Raw genomic sequence first — 16,225 nt, 5'->3', positions numbered from 1 at the left:
ACTTCTATCTAATTTTGCCTGTTTTTGAACTTGATATAAATGGAGTATCACTTTGTATCTGGTTTCACTCAACATCATGTCAGTGAAATTCATTTAGTTGTTTCATTTAGTTAAAATTAATGTAGCCATAGTTTTTTTTCATTTATTTGTATGAATATACTGTAAAATATCCCTTTTACTGTTTGGATTACAGTTGACCCTTGAACATAATGGGTTTGAACTGCACGACGGCACGGGTCAACTTATAAATGGATATTTTTCAATAGTCCATGGTTGGTTCAATCCTCAGAACCATGGATACGGAGGTTGACTATAAGTTACATCTGTGTTGTTCAAGGGTCAACTGTGTTTCCCGGTTTTGGCTATTATGATTAATGGTGCTGTGTCCATTCTGGGATATGCCTTTTGTTGGGTGATAGATTATGTGTATATTGACTTTAGTAGATCCTGTCAAATGTTTTTTTTAAATGGTTGTCCAGTTTATGTTCCCACCAGCAAATTATGAACATTCCAATTGCTGATATTGCTAGATGGTGGTTATTGTTTTCCCTTTCCAAAGGATATGTAGGTAATAGTATCTTGTGGTGGTTTTAACTTGAATTTACCTGATGACAAATGCTGTTGAGCCACTTTTCATATGCTTATTGGATCTTTGGATTTCCTCTTTTTTTTTTTTGCAATACGTGGGCCTCTCACTGTTGTGGCCTCTCCCATTGCGGAGCACAGGCTCCAGACGCGCAGGCTCAGCGGCCATGGCTCACAGGCCCAGCCGCTCCACGGTATGTGGGATCTTCCCTGACCGGGGCACGAACCCGTGTCCCCTGCATTGGCAGGCGGACTCTCAACCACTGCGCCACCAGGGAAGCCCGGGATTTCCTCTTTTTAAAGTACCTTTTCTTTACTGTAGTTTTTCATATGCTGTTTTCTTACTGAATTGTTGGAATCATATTTTCTGGATACAGGCACATTTTTGGATATCTGTATTGCAAATATATTCTCACATCTGCACCTTGGCTAACATTTTCTTAATATTATTTTTTGATGAGTAGTTCTTAATCTTAATGAAGTCTAATTTATCATTTTTTTAATGACTAATGCGTTATCGAGGTGTTCTACTCAAGAACTCTTACTCCAAGTTCATGAAGATATTTTTCTGTTTTTCTTTAGAAACTGTTGTTTTACCTTTCACATGTAGGTCTATGATCCATACTGGATTAATTTTTATGAGTGTTGCAGGGTCAAGGTTAATTTTTTTCCATATGGATGTGTAATTGTCCCAGTACCATCCTTTGAAAAGACCATTATGTCCCCACTAAATTGTAGTGATGCTTTTGTCATAAATCAGGTGACTGGGTCTTTTAAGGCTCCCTGTTCTTTTCCTTCTTTTTCATTGATCTATTTGTTTATTCTTGCTTATAGCTTTATAATTAGTTTTGATATGTGGAGGTAATATTAAGACCTCCAACTTTCTTGTTTTCCTTCAGGTGTGTCTCAATCACTTTAGGTGTTTTGCATTTACATGTAAATTGTCAGTTACCCTTACTCTCCCCACCAAACAAAAGTCCTACAGAGATCTTGATTGGAATTACATGAATCTATAGTTTAATTTGGGGAGAATTGACAAAGTATTACTATTGAGTTTCTCTATCCATAAATGTGTTATATTCCTCCTTGTTTTAGCTCTGAATTTCTCTCAGCAGTGTTTTAAAATTTTTGCAATAGAGGTCTTTTACATTTTTGTGTTAAATTTATTTCCGGGTAGTTGATTTTTTGTTTTGTTCCATTGCAAGTGGTATTTTTTTCTGTACGTTGGTGTCAAACATTTAGAAATACCGTTGATTTTTATATACTGACCTTCCAGAAACCTTGCTAAATTCACTTATTCTTTTGAAATGGTTTTGGGTTTTCTGTATACACAATTACGTCCTTTGCAAATGATGAAGTTTTACTTTTTCTTTTTAATATTTTTATGTTAAATTTTTTCTTGCCTTATTGAACTATATATAGAGCCTCAATTACAGTGTTAAGCAGAGTGGTGATAAGGGAACATTCTCTACCTCAGATAGAAAACATTTGTAATTTCATAATTATAATTTTTGCTTTAGGTTTTTGTAGGTATTTATCAGATTCTAAAATGGCTGTCCAATTTATGTTTCAGATTAAGGAAATCCTTTTCTGAGTTTGTCAAGAGAGATTTGTTTTTTATCATGAATGAGTGGATTTGGGGTGGGGGCCATCTATGAGAATGCTTCTTTGTCTTTATTCTGTTAATGTGGTAGATTGCATTGATTTTCAAATGTTAAATGTTACATCTGTAATGTATAAAAAATCATATTGCATTTTGATTTTGTTCCTGACTTGCTATCTTGGGAGACTTTTTAAGGCTTCAGACTGGACATGGCTGTTGCTAATAGAATGGACAAGATGGCTACCCCTTTTTTGCCCTGTGATTTTTGTTTTGGAGGCACAAAATTTATCAATAATTAAATTAAAATTTTAGTTTCATCAAAGTTTTATTGAATTTGTTGGAAGTAGACTGTGTATGAAACTAAAATCTTTTGGGTTCTTTTCTCTTACTGTTTCTCAGTGGCTGGCACACATATATCAGTCCCAAGGAATGATGGGTGCTGCAGAGATGTGTTATAGGAAGAGTCTACAAGTAGCATCCCAACAGGGCAGCTGGAGTGGGAAACTCTCAAGCCTGTTGAGACTAGCACTGCTTGCATTAGAAGTCTGCATGGTAAGATCATGTTATAATTATGATGTGAAAAATTCTTTTATTTTTCTTTAAGGTAAAAGCTTTTTACATAGTGATATTCCATTGAGTTCCTATAGTTTCATCACCTTCTAGTGTGGTCTCCTCATAGACTTTGTATTTGGGCTTTTTGATGGACATAAGAGTAACATAACATAAACCTATAGACTCTAGCAGGACACTGTCAGTGTTTAGGGGGGAAAAACAAAGATTGCAATTTTAAAAGTTGAATTACGGCAGAATATACATTTTTGTTTCTTGGTGATTTAAGTTAGAATTAACCCAGCTACTCATCAGTGACAAAGATACCAATAATTAACATTTTAGTCATTTCTTAGTTCAATTTGACATTCTGTAAGAGGGATTTCTAGTAATTTTTGACTTGATATGTTTTCTGATACCAAGGTAGGTATATTAATCTAGAAGTCTTATATACTAGTGTGGAAAACTTTTCAAGATAAATATTTAAGTGGATGCATGGAGGAGCAAACTCCAGAACAGTGTGTATGATATGCTATTCGAGTGTATATATGTATGGTATGTATTTTTAAGAATATATATCTCTACATCGTGTGTGTGTGTGTGTGTGTGTGTGTGTGTGTACGTACATGTGTGCACGCTAATAGGCACATGGAAAGATACAAAAAGATACAAAGGAGATTTAATGGCAGTTATTTTGGAGGATAGTACTAGGGGTCTTTAAGGGATAGTGGAGGAGAATTTTTCATTTTATATCCTTTGATAGTGTTTGAATTTTTTATCATATGCATGTTATTTCTGTAATTAAAAGATAAAATGTCATTTTTTGTTTTGGAAGAAATTTCCTAGACAGGCCTGAATTAACTCATGCTTTTGCCATAGTAGTCCATTGCCAACGTTATTTACTTGCTTTAACTAGACTTTTTGCCAAAGAAACATAAGAATTAGGAAATTTATTCAGCTTTGGTGCTATTACTGTGGAGCACGTTTCAGAGCTCCTTAGGTTGGGGCCATGTTTTGTTCATCTTTGCATCTTTGCTTTACCACTCTGCCTTACATATAGGAGCTCCTCCAACAATGGTTTTTGAATGACTGGACTAATAGTAATGGTAGTCAAATCTGAGGTGATTTGGCTGGAAAGAAATGGTGGTTAATGGTAATTCTAGATCACCAAACATTTTGTTTTGTTTGTCCCATATTTATATTTAACAAAAGTCTTTGTGACATTGGCAGTCGGTGGGCTATGGAAGCCACATGTAGCACCTATAAATGCTCTTGAATATGTGAACTGGAGAAGTCGATACCCTTTTAGTCTAACTTATTATTTGTTAGTTAATAAATATTATTAGTGATGTGGTTTTTTGTTTGTTTGTTCTTCATGCTGGGAAATTAAATCTGCCCTGAAATAAAATAAAAATAGCAATAATAATAGCAAACATACAGAACACTTAGCCTGTGCTAGGTTTACAGTGCTTTATACATATTAACTTCATTAATATTCATAAGAACCCTATTTTACAGATGGGAAAATTAGTTTACAATTTAGTAATACCCAGGTATACCTGCCCCCATTGCCCCACCACTACTACCACCACAAAAGTGTTTTCTATAAGAGCCTTGGTTCTGGTTCTACCAGTTAGAACCTGTGAAAACTTCAGCCAATTAAGCTGTCTAGAGCTCCCCCAACCTTTTTTGGTAATAGTGGAGGTAGTAATACCTACTTTGCCTAAGTATTAGGAATATCAAATGAAGTTAACATTACAAATGCCTTTGTAAACTTTAAAGCACCATCCACATCTAATTTGCTTGTTATAAGATTTGATACCCAGCAATTATTATAAGGAGATGTCATATTTCTCTGGTAAAGAGCTGGCAGTGTGCAGAGGATGGGTATATTAAAATTAGACTGTTTTAAGCGAAGCTATTGTATGTGTAATAATATATGAAAAGGCTATTAAACTGAAAGTTTCCCCTGAGATATTAAATATCAGATTCCAAACAGAAATATCAGACCAAGATACAGATTTCTGAAGTATGTAGAAGAGTAACCTATAAGGAAGCTATAAAAGAATTAGAAGAGCAGTGTTGGAGGATTGTGAAGAAATCTCTCTGGAGAAAGCTGTTGCCTCCCCCATCGTCCCCCTGGCAAGTTTCCACACACAGGTGCCCACCAGACGAGGAAGGGAGTCTCGCTGCCAGAGAGAACGAGGCTTTGATGTGTGACCTCTGAGGTCCTGGAGGCACACGTCTAGAAGCACATGGACAGGTATCTGACACATGCATCAGAAGCTTTGGCTCTCCACCTGCTGGGAAGAGAGTTGCTCATGTTTTGGAAAGTGACTGCATGCTTCTGGGACAGAGTGGTCAGCAGTGGGTGAATCCCAAAAGTGGGTAGGAGTATATGTTTGGGTACAAGATGCCCTCCATCTTGTGAAGGAGAGTTGCTGCAGCGTGGGGTCAGCAGTGCTCCTAGAGCTTGTTAGGGCCAGGAATGAGTGATGCCAGCTGAGATAGTGGACTGCCATGAGAATTATCTTAGATCCTGACATGTAGAGCCACCTAGAGGAATGATGGGATCTAGCAGAAAGGAAGCTAAAGGTTTCCAGGTTGCCATAGCATGTGAGGAGAGTAAGTGGAATAGTTCATTCACCCAGGTTAGTGGAACTGCAGCTGAGCAGGGCTGCTTCGTGGGTGTGCATCCTAACCTGTGCACCTGCATAGGCCTCCACACTGGGTTTAACGCTCTGCAACCGCCATCTTGAAATTCTTAATCATTTTGTAACAAAGGGCCCTGCATGTTTTTGTTTTTTGGCATTGAGCCCCACAGATTTCATAGCTGGTCCTGCAATAAGAGACTATGCATAAAGTTGAGAGTCTCTGATAAAGCTGGGAAAGTCTGGATGAGAAAAAGATCTTTAAATATCTGTCAGGCCTAAAGAGCATCATCTTATGATGGCATCAGTCAAACTTCTGATATTTCAGTTAGTTCCTGAAACTACAGTTAGTAAGAAAAGGTGGGAGTGTTGGGCGGAGGAACAAGCCATGTGCTGCTCCCTGTAAGCATACCCTAGCTGGGAGCTGAGGAGATGGGAGTGGGGTGTAAATATTACCTTTGAATGAAGATTGAAGTATTGAAAAGAGAACATTCTAATTAAGACCGTTCTAATTAAAAACATTCTAATTAACAGACTAATTAAGTTTGTGAATGGATGTCAGAGTCATGGGACCTTCTGTAATTTACATCCTTATTATATGAGGAAAAGTCTCCCTCATATAATAAGTTTTAAAAACATAATGGGAGACAAAAATAAGTATATTCTAATCACATTGTTTAGTATACCAGTTACATATAGAAACTATTATATCATAATATATGGGCTAACTTTACGGAATACTTTATATGAATTCTTGGAAATTAAAAGAGTGCATTATAAAAGCAACCAGTGAGAGTGTTGTGTTACTGGTTTTTAAAAATATATTAGGAGTAATTTTATTAGTATGGGCTTTGCCTTACATTCTTTTCCAGATGTACCCAAGGTGCCATTGCTCCCGTCTTTATGGAGGATGCCTCATAATCTCTGATCTCTGTTTTCATATTATTGAATTGAAACATAATTATGTTTCAATTATTTCATATTATTTCATTTCATATTATCCCTATGGCTTCCTCTTCCTTGATTACACAAATTACTCTTGCCTGTGCTGAACTCAGAGTTTATTGCTCTAACATTTAAAAAAATAATTTAGTGTTTGAAAGGGACTGTGTATTCACTCATTATATTGACTTTATTAAAACGTGTATTCTAGAAACCTGTAATTATGAATTCTTGGTTACAATTTGAGGTTTTCAATGAAAGATTTTAAATACATTTTTTTCCTTCTTATGTAATTCAGTAGAGTGTTCACCATTTTATTTGCAGTTACTATTTCTTTGGAACTACTTATCTATGTTATTTCTGAGTCAGTACATACTATAACAAACTAAAGTTTGCAACCTAAGTAATGTATAGATATCTTACCATTTTCCCCATAAAGTGAAATTCTTAAAATGTTTTTCAGAATTGATGACTTTGATTTATCTCTGATCTGCTTTGCACCTTTTTTCCTATATTGGGATTTTATTAACATATTTCATTTCAGTCTTTCTTCTCTCCTTAGATAATTTTTGAAATGTGGAACTTATACACTACCAGTTAAAGAATCATGTTAAATTGAGTTTTGTATATTTGGTAGACCGGAGGCTTAGTAATTGATAGATTTCATTCACCCATGTAATAGAATAGTGCATTTTCTTTTAGCAAATATTTTAGTGTTTTTAAAGTGCTATCTCCTTTTTGAAACCTTCCGTAATCCCTGTCAGCCTTGTTTTGTAGTTCCATAAGGGCAGGAATCAGATTTTAATCATTTTGTAGAATTTTGCTCCCTGTAGCATTTACATGGCAACTTAGACAAGTAGGCAGTCAACAAATAAGAACTGATAACATTTTTTAAAGTAAACATATCAGAACTTCCCTGGTGGCGCAGTGGTTAAGAATCCACCTGCCAATGCAGGGGACATGGGTTCGATCCCTCATCCGGAAAGATCCCACATGCTGCGGAGCAACTGAGCCTGTGAGCCACAACTACTGAGTCTGTGTGCCACAACTACTGAAGCCCGTGCGCCTAGAGCCTGTGCCCCGCAACAAGAGAAGCCACCGCAGTGAGAAGCCCACGCACCGCAACAGAGTAGCCCCCGCTCACTGCAATTAGAGAAAACCCGCATGCAGCAACGAAGACCCAATGCGGCCAAAAATAAATAAATAAATTTATTTAAAAAATAAACGTGTCAAATGTTTAATGTTTGTCTTTTATTTTTATAGGCTAATATTTCCAGTGATCACTGGCCATCCTTGGTTCAAGAAGCTACAACTGAGGCTTTGAAACTTTGCTTTTGTCCGCTGGCTGTCCTTTTACAAGCTTTGTTACAATTCAAACGCAAAATGGGAGCAAGGTATGAAGAATCTTTGTTCATTTTTTTTCTTCAAAGTGTTTCTTCACTTTTAATCCTTCTACAAAACAAAAGTTTAGAATTAGTTTAACAAACTTTGATGTTATTCATATATATGTTTCTACTTTGGAAAGGCTGGTTCTAGTAACCCAGTAAGGAAGAAAATAAAGTCTTATTTAAAAAAAGTGATTTGGTACCCAGATATAGAATATGAGAGATTTGCATAACAGTATTTTGAGTGAAGAAGCCCTTGGAATTTTTGCTCTTCACTGTTTTAGGATGAGCCAACAATGTAAATGTGGATTCTAGAAACAAACAAAACCCAAAAGGCTCAAGTTGAAGGCTAGATTGACATAAATTCCTGCAAGGCAATAAGCTATGAAAAAAAGTAATAAATATTAAAAAGGCACAGATATTATAAATAATGTGGTTTTTATATCTAGAAAATATAGAAGCTTCACAGATTTAAATATAAAAATTTAAAGTTATAAAAGTTAAATTTAAATTTTAGGAGTCTTTTTATTGGAAGCAGAGATAAGGTCAGACATAAATTTGAAGAAAATTACTTAAAAGTCATATGGATGAAAAAACGGGCAAGAATATTTTTAACTTCTGAGAATATTTAGCTCTAATGGATATCACACATAATACAAAGCATAAGTGAAACAATGGTTTAGGAGCATATATTACTGGAACAGAATAAGAATTGTAGACATAGAGCTTAACACATATAAATGTGTGGCAAAGGTCACATCAATACCACAAAATAGGAGTGAAGGAAGAGATAAGACCTATGACTAATTAGCAATTCCAGCATCATTTACTGATATTTATTTATTTTTGCCACTTCTTATATGACTAATTTCACCAAGAAATGTTTTAGGCTATAATGTGAACTTCCTAATGAATTCTTTCTGCCAAAGCTCAGTATACATGACTTAGAGAGCCTTAACCCCCAATTGCCTGTAATCTCTGTTAGCACCTCCCATAATTTTTATCACCACCCAAAATCAGCTCAAATAAACATACTGCCTAAGAAAAAGCAGTGTGCTGTACTATGTGATTCCTATGTAAAAGCATCTTCAGGGCGTGTTCTTCTTTAGCTCCTACTTCAAACCAGTTGCTAGCTACAAAATCTTCCTATTCAGCAGTTCTGAAGTTACCACAATTTGTGTTGTTTCTACCCATACAGAAGTCTTTGGAGCCATAGATGTTAGTAAATTTGGAAAGAAAAAATTAGAACACAACTGTAAATCAGACTGTTATTACATAGGTTCATATATTGTACACGTTCTTAAAACTATATACTAAAAGCCTGATATTATACACTTAGCCTCTAGTGTAGATGTTAAATATTTCTTCTTGTTCCACTCTATATTATCTTTGCATTATTTATTTTCTGTCTACCTTCAAGAGGGATTAGAAGTAGAGTAGTCAGAAGTGCTCATGAAATAGCGGTCATTTTCCCATTCTATATGGAAAGAGCCTTAATTTACTTATCTGCGAAATGAGAATAATAGCAGCAACTTAACTTATAAGGTTGTGAATGTTAAATGTGACCCTATGAGTAAAACACTTGGCATACTACGTAGCACATAATAAATACTTAGTAAATGTTAACCATTATTACTACCTGTTTCGTTACATGGATGAAAAAATTCATGAAGTAATCAGCACGTTGTCTGCAAGAGAATGAGAAAGATAATGTGTGTTTGAGACTAGTATATGAAATATCTTATATTAATTTATATGCTTTGGACTGAAAGAAAATATCTTTTTCCCAGAGAGACACGGCGACTTTTAGAGAGAGTGGTGTATCAGCCTGGGTATCCCAAATCTATTGTTTCAACAGCACGTTGGTACCTTCTGAGACACTTACATGCCAAAAATGACTACGAGCTCATTAATGTAAGGCATTGATTTTATTAAAGATATTCATCTTGGACCTTTGTTGGATGAGGGCTAAGGGTTGCTATCCTGTGCATTGTAGGGTGTCTAATAGCATCCCTAACCACTCTAACCACTAGATGCCAGTAGCATTGTTCTCCCTCCACCCCGCTATAACAACTGAAAATGTCTTCTAGACATTGCCAAATAATATCTGAGGTGTAGTCACCCCTGGTTGAGAACAACTGATTTAACCTGTAGGAAATATATTCTCCTGATGTGCTATGTAGCATAAGAAAAGATAGATGAAGGCTCTGGGTTCTGGTTGTTGTATTTCTTATGACCATTGCAGTGGAGGCAAATAGGTAGATAGAATAGGTTTAGAAGTAGCAGAAATTAATGGAATGTTCATATTATCTTTGGAAAGATTATTTTACTTCTTATTGTCTTTTCTGTAAAATTCATATGACAATTTCTACTCCACTTCTCATGGGATGGGTCTGGTTTCTAAATACATAAACATGTACAGTTGACTCTTGAAGAATGCAGGTTTAAATAAATGGTGTGGGTCCCCTTACACTTGGATTTTTTTCGATAGTAAATACTACAGTACTACACGCTCCTTGATTAGTTGAATCCATGGATACCAAGGAACTGCCTATTTAGGTGGCTGACTATAAGTTATATGTGGATTTTTGAGCATATAGAGGGTCTTCATCCCTAATCCGCATGTTGTTCAGGAGTCAAATGTATGTGTGTGTGTGTATTCTTTTTAAAAAGGTAGAGTCTGTATGACATGTACTGGGTTAAAATTCTTAAAACTTCAGCCAAGAGTTTTAAAAACACAATGAAAATTAATGAGAAAACCTTTTTTAAGGCTCCCCAGCCTTGGGAGATGGAGATAAGTGTCTCCCTCCAGAGCAAGGAATAGGCATGTTTACTGCCAGTTATAAAAGATTCAAGTCTCCTAGGCGCCTAGGCTTAAATCTAAGGTTCCCCTCTTGTCAACCCACTGTGTATGTGGGAAACTATATGCATCCATCCATGTTACCCCTTTGAGACTTAGATAGGAGGGGAACAGATGCAAATATGTTGATACTCATGTCGTTTGCTACACCATGAATGGTAAAGACATTTGTCTCTGACCCAGGTGTCCCATCATGAAACTGTGACAGGCTAACTTGTTAGCTTGCAGATAGAGCAACATCTCAGACTCTTCACAGTGTTTGAAAATGAACAACCAAAAAATGTTTTAGTAATCAAATGATAAACTAAAATTAAAGCTTCTAGTTTGTGGAATTGATGAAAATTATGGAAAGGTTCTTAATAGAGCTTAGAACCCAAGCCTTGATCCTAAGCTGTGGTTTTAAAGGAGAGCAATGTCATTTGAACAATTCTATGCATAAAATGGTCTTTTGGGGTAAGGGTTTAGAGGTGACAGTATTGTAAACAAAGCCTCTAAACAAAACCTTTAACTTTATGCAGTGCTGGCAGTGGTAACAATCAAAATGTTGACATCTGTACTGTTGAGCATTTGAGTAAATTGTGCTTATATCTCTGATGTTAGCTTTGTTTGAACAGTTTATTTCAGCAAAAATGACAGAAAGTTTGCACATAGTCACTTTTTCTTGTGTAGTTTGATATTGCCTGCTGCCCTTTGGCTTACTCGGCTTCTATGACTCTAAATATAGGTATTGTTAATAAAGAAAGTACTAACATTCCTGTATGTAATTTCCCACAGGTGCTGGTAAACAATGCCAAAACTCATGGAGATACAAGAGCACTGGAACTGAATGAGAAATTGTCCTCACAATAACAATGCTTTATTTTATAGTAAGCAAGCAAAGAAAAAGCTATTAGGGAGAATGAAACAAAGAATCAAGACTTTTCCCCAAAGCAACATTTAAAAAAACTATAGTTATAATCATCCATTCCTTTTTTAAATCTAAAGACGTTTAAGTTCTTAAGCTAGGGGTATAATTTTCCATAAACTCTTAATATAAATTTAATTTGAAAAATATCTTTGATTTTGAGAAGTCTATAATGAAAGGAAAAAACCATGGTTCCCTTCGTTGTTCATTAGTTATTAGTAAATCATTATTTTCTCTATCTTGCATGGTTCATCATTGGACTGTTTTTTGGTAATCCCTTACAATAAAGCCTTAATAGCCATTTGCTAAATAATATGCAAAAGGAGATTAGCACAATGCAGAATTTTATTTGTTAAACAACAAATTCAAAGATTTAATTCCTTCTGTGAATTCTAGAGTTCAGCAGACCAACTCATCTAAAATCCAGATAATCTTATAACCTGTTTTACTAGTGGTTCATCTTGGATTCTGTTGAAGAAGCGTAATATAAATGTTAGGTGAATCTTAGACTGCTAATGGATATGTTTATACAATAAACAGATTTTTTCCTGTAATTGATATCTAGTCTCATAGCATTGTGGTCAGAAAAGATACTGGATATGATTTCAATTTTCTTAAATTTACCAAGGCTTTGTTTGTGACCCAAGATATGATCTATCCTGGAGAATGTTCCATGAGCACTTGAGAAGAAAGTGTGTTCTGTTGTTTTTGGATGTAATGTCCTATAAATATCAGTTAAGTCCATCTTGTTTAATGTGTCATTTAAAGCTTGTGTTTCCTTATTTATTTTCATTTTGGATGATCTGTCCACTCCCTAACACCATACACAAAAATAAACTCAAAATGGATTAAAGACCTAAATGTAAGGCCTGACACTATAAAACTCTTAGAGGAAAACATAGGCAGAACACTCTATGACATAAATCACAGCAAGATCCTTTTTGACCCTCCTCCTAGAATAATGGAAATAAAAATAAATGGGACCTAATGAAATGTAAAAGCTTTTGCACAGCAAAGGAGACCATAAACAAGACGAAAAGACAACCCTCAGAATGGGAGAAAATATTTGCAAATGAAGCAATGGACAAAGGATTAATCTCCAAAATATACAAGCAGCTCATGCAGCTCAATATCAAAAAAACAAACAACCCAATCCAAAAATGGGCAGAAGACCTAAATAGACATTTCTCCAAAGAAGATATACAGATTGCCAACAAACACATGAAAGAATACTCAACATCGTTAACCATTAGAGAAATGCAATTCAAAACCGCAATGAGGTATCATCTCACACCGGTCAGAATGGCCATCATCAAAAAATCTACAAACAATAAATGCTGGAGAGGGTGTGGAGAAGAGGGAACCCTCTTGCACTGTTGGTGGGAATGTAAATTCATACAGCCACTATGGAGAACAGTATGGAGGTTCCTTAAAAAACTAAAAATAGAACTACCATACGACCCAGGAATCCCATTATTGGGCATATACCCTGAGAAGACCATAATTCAAAAAGAGTCATGTACCACAGTGTTCATTGCAGCTCTATTTACAATAGCCAGGACGTGGAAGCAACATAAATGTCCATCGACAGATGAATGGATAAAGAAGATGTGGCACATATATACAATGGAATATTACTCAGCCATAAAAAGAAACGAAATTGAGTTATTTGCAGTGAGGTGGATGGACCTAGAGTCTGTCATACAGAGTGAAGTAAGTCAGAAAGAGAAAAACAAATCCCGTATGCTAACACATATATATGGAATTAAAAAAAAAAGAAAATAATAGGTCATGAAGAACCTAGGGGCAAGACAGGAATAAAGACACAGACCTACTAGGGAAGGGGAAGGGTAAGCTGGGACGAAGTGAGAGAGTGGCATGGACTTATATATAGTATCAAATGTAAAATAGATAGCTAGTGGGAAGCAACCACATAGCACAGGGAGATCAGCTCGGTGCTCTGTGACCACCTAGAGGGGTGGGATAGGGAGGGTGGGAGGGAGACGCAAGAGGAGGAGATATGGGGATATATGTATATGTATAACTGATTCACTTTGTTATAAAGTGGAAACTAACCATTGTAAAGCAATTATACTCCAATAAAGATTTTTTTAAAACCCTTTATGTTAATTTGAGGAAAGTATATGTCACTTAGTTTTTTTTGTTTTGTTTTTTGCGGTATGCGGGCCTCTCACTGTTGTGGCCTCTCCCGTTGCGGAGCACAGGCTCCGGACGTGCAGGCCCAGTGGCCATGGCTCACGGGCCCAGCCGCTCCGCGGCATGTGGGATTTTCCCGGACCAGGGCACAAACCTGTGTCCCCTGCATCGGCAGGCAGACCCTCAACCACTGTGCCACCAGGGAAGCCCTGTCACTTACTTTGGATTTGTGTTTTTAAAATGTTTCAGACATTTGCATATTTATTGTATGAAAATGGGTGGTATAATTTATGGATGTAGTTTTTCTAAACCAGCAGCTTCACAGTGTTACTTTGTGAGATGATACAAATTGTTAATCTGTAATTAAATTTTACTCCACAGGTTAATCTATTGAACTGTTATTGAACTAAATATGGTGAATTGAATCCCACTTCACCACATTTGGCTGAATATTATCATCATTGAGACCTATTCAATCTGAATCTTTGGGGCTAGGACTCTGCATTTTAAAGGCATGCCTGAGAAATTCTAATATTGGGCCATTCACGTTTGTGAACCACTAGATTAATTCAATGATGATTCTGCCCTTCTTTCTTTAATAAGATCAAGCACTTGCCATTCTCTGCCCATTTCTTGCTGTCCTCACAACCTTCAAACCGACTCAGTGCTTTTAACAGCCTAGTCCACAACTTAGCAGAGCTGCCATAAAAAGGCTGCCTGTGCAGTCCTGGGGCCCATGCCCTCCTGCTTCCTCAAGAGGGCACATCAGCCTTTACCTCCAGAATGGGCTGCATCCATCTGCTTACATGTTTAGGAGTCAGTTCTTGTTTCCCATTTGCTTTCTGGGCTGTCACCTTGCTTCACAAGGTCGCTTTCACCTACAGTGTGGACTTGGCTAGCCTTTGCTCCAAGCCTATAATCAAGGAGTAACTTTTTGACTCCATTGCCTAGTTCTGGCCTCCAGGAACCTCAGATCCAGGTTTTCTATAAAGGAAGATTGGAAAATACCTTAGTTAATACTCTCTCAGGAACTTCTTTTTTGTATAGATGTACATACATCCTCTCTTTTTTTGCCTTCTCTTCAAATTGCTCCCTAATTACTGTGTTCCTCAAATCATTCCTAACCATATAATTTATATAGAGCTGACTTTGTGCCAGACCTGTGCTAAGTGTTTTAAACATTGTCATTTAATTGCAGTTAGTAAAGGAGAGTGGTGCTAAACAGCATGCTTAAAGCAGAGAAAATTTGAGGTGAATCAGTGTTACCAGATTCTAAGAACTTTAAAAGAGGCTGTAATTTCTTTTCAGAGTTTATACATAAGTTTAATTAGAGAGATTACATTAAAAATTATTTCCTGACATACCAATATTTAGCATTCATATTAATATTTCATTATTTTCATTTCTGAGAATAGTGCATTTCTGCCAATTTTTATTTACCTTTGCTGTTATTATTAATTGATTATTTATTATTGATTAGATGTTTATAGGCTAGCTTGGCATCTGATGGTCATTTCCTATGGGAGAAATACATTTTAGCTTATGAGTAAACATTTGGAGCGCAGTCTGTTTGGGATCACTTGTCATATTTCTTGAAGTGTCCCTTGCATTAATTTCTGGTCAGGATTAAAAAAATAACCTTAGTTTAAAGGCTATGCTCTTTTTTCACTTTACAAAATGAGTTGACAAACTTAATTTGGGACTCTACACAAAACAGGATTGGACAGAAATACTCAGCTTGTACATTAAGTGAATTAAAAGATGTGGTTATTTAAACCAGTATGAAACATTAGGTAAATGTTGAATGTTAAGTAATATATGAATATGAAAAGGTACGTATTTGGTTGCTCCACAGAAAATTTGATATCTGCTTTGGGGAAATTTTATAGGAACACAAAAATGAAACATATTTTTTGTACGAGTCCGTGTGTCTTGCAGATTCATTTCAATTTTTTGCATTAAAAAATGTGGAAACTTTGTTTTGGCCAAGTTGACCCTTGTCTCTGGACAGGTCTTCCTTTTTCCCACTTTAGTCTTAATGCATAGAAAACTTCTCAGGCTCCCATACTGCTTGTTATAAGGCATAGCACTCATCTGCTGGTTATAAACTGACCTTCAATTTGCCGGAGAGGTTTTTTGTTTTGCCTTTGTTTTTTTTTTGTTTTTTTTTTACTTCAGAAAGAGACATTTATGTATCAGATACAAGTATAGTGATCTTTCCATGTATATGTATATATATATTTTAAGACTTTTATACAGATAATGTGAAAAGTCAGAAATTTTACCTTGTTTAGAGTATATACATCATTTTTGGTTTAGAAAATATAGTCACTTAAGATCTATTGCACCTAAAGACAACTCACAGTGTCTAGCTGTCCCCGTACTATCTAATAAAGGGTTTTTCCTTTCTTAGGCTGATTCGGAACTTTTTGAATAGCAGTATGTATTTTAAATTCTGACTTACCTAAACAAATACCTTACACAACTATAATTTTTTTTATAAATGCTAAATTATCTTTAGATCTCACAATGTTTTTTTGTTTGTTTGTTTGTTTGCGGTACGCGGGCCTCTCACTGCTGTGGCCTTTC

At 35.9% G+C, this 16,225-nt stretch overlaps 1 protein-coding gene across 3 annotated transcripts in view; it reads left to right on the top strand.

Moving 5' to 3' along the window:
* SKIC3 (SKI3 subunit of superkiller complex) overlaps positions 1–13,453 on the top strand; it is a 145,392-nt gene extending 131,939 nt beyond the window's left edge. For all 3 annotated transcript variants that reach the window (XM_060093167.1, XM_060093165.1, XM_060093166.1), the window contains exons 39-42: positions 2,588–2,740; positions 7,594–7,724; positions 9,506–9,629; positions 11,350–13,453. In XM_060093167.1, coding sequence (XP_059949150.1) covers positions 2,588–2,740; positions 7,594–7,724; positions 9,506–9,629; positions 11,350–11,424 — 483 coding nt within the window. In that variant the 3' untranslated portion in view covers positions 11,425–13,453. The remainder of the gene's footprint in view (positions 1–2,587; positions 2,741–7,593; positions 7,725–9,505; positions 9,630–11,349) is intronic.
* Positions 13,454–16,225: the final 2,772 nt, after the last annotated feature.

This window comes from Mesoplodon densirostris, chromosome 3 (assembly GCF_025265405.1).
Source record: "Mesoplodon densirostris isolate mMesDen1 chromosome 3, mMesDen1 primary haplotype, whole genome shotgun sequence".
In the NCBI taxonomy this organism is placed as follows: Eukaryota; Metazoa; Chordata; class Mammalia; order Artiodactyla; family Ziphiidae; genus Mesoplodon; species Mesoplodon densirostris.
The sequence above is the reverse complement of the archived record's forward strand: the minus strand, read 5'-3'. Positions and strand labels throughout refer to the sequence as shown.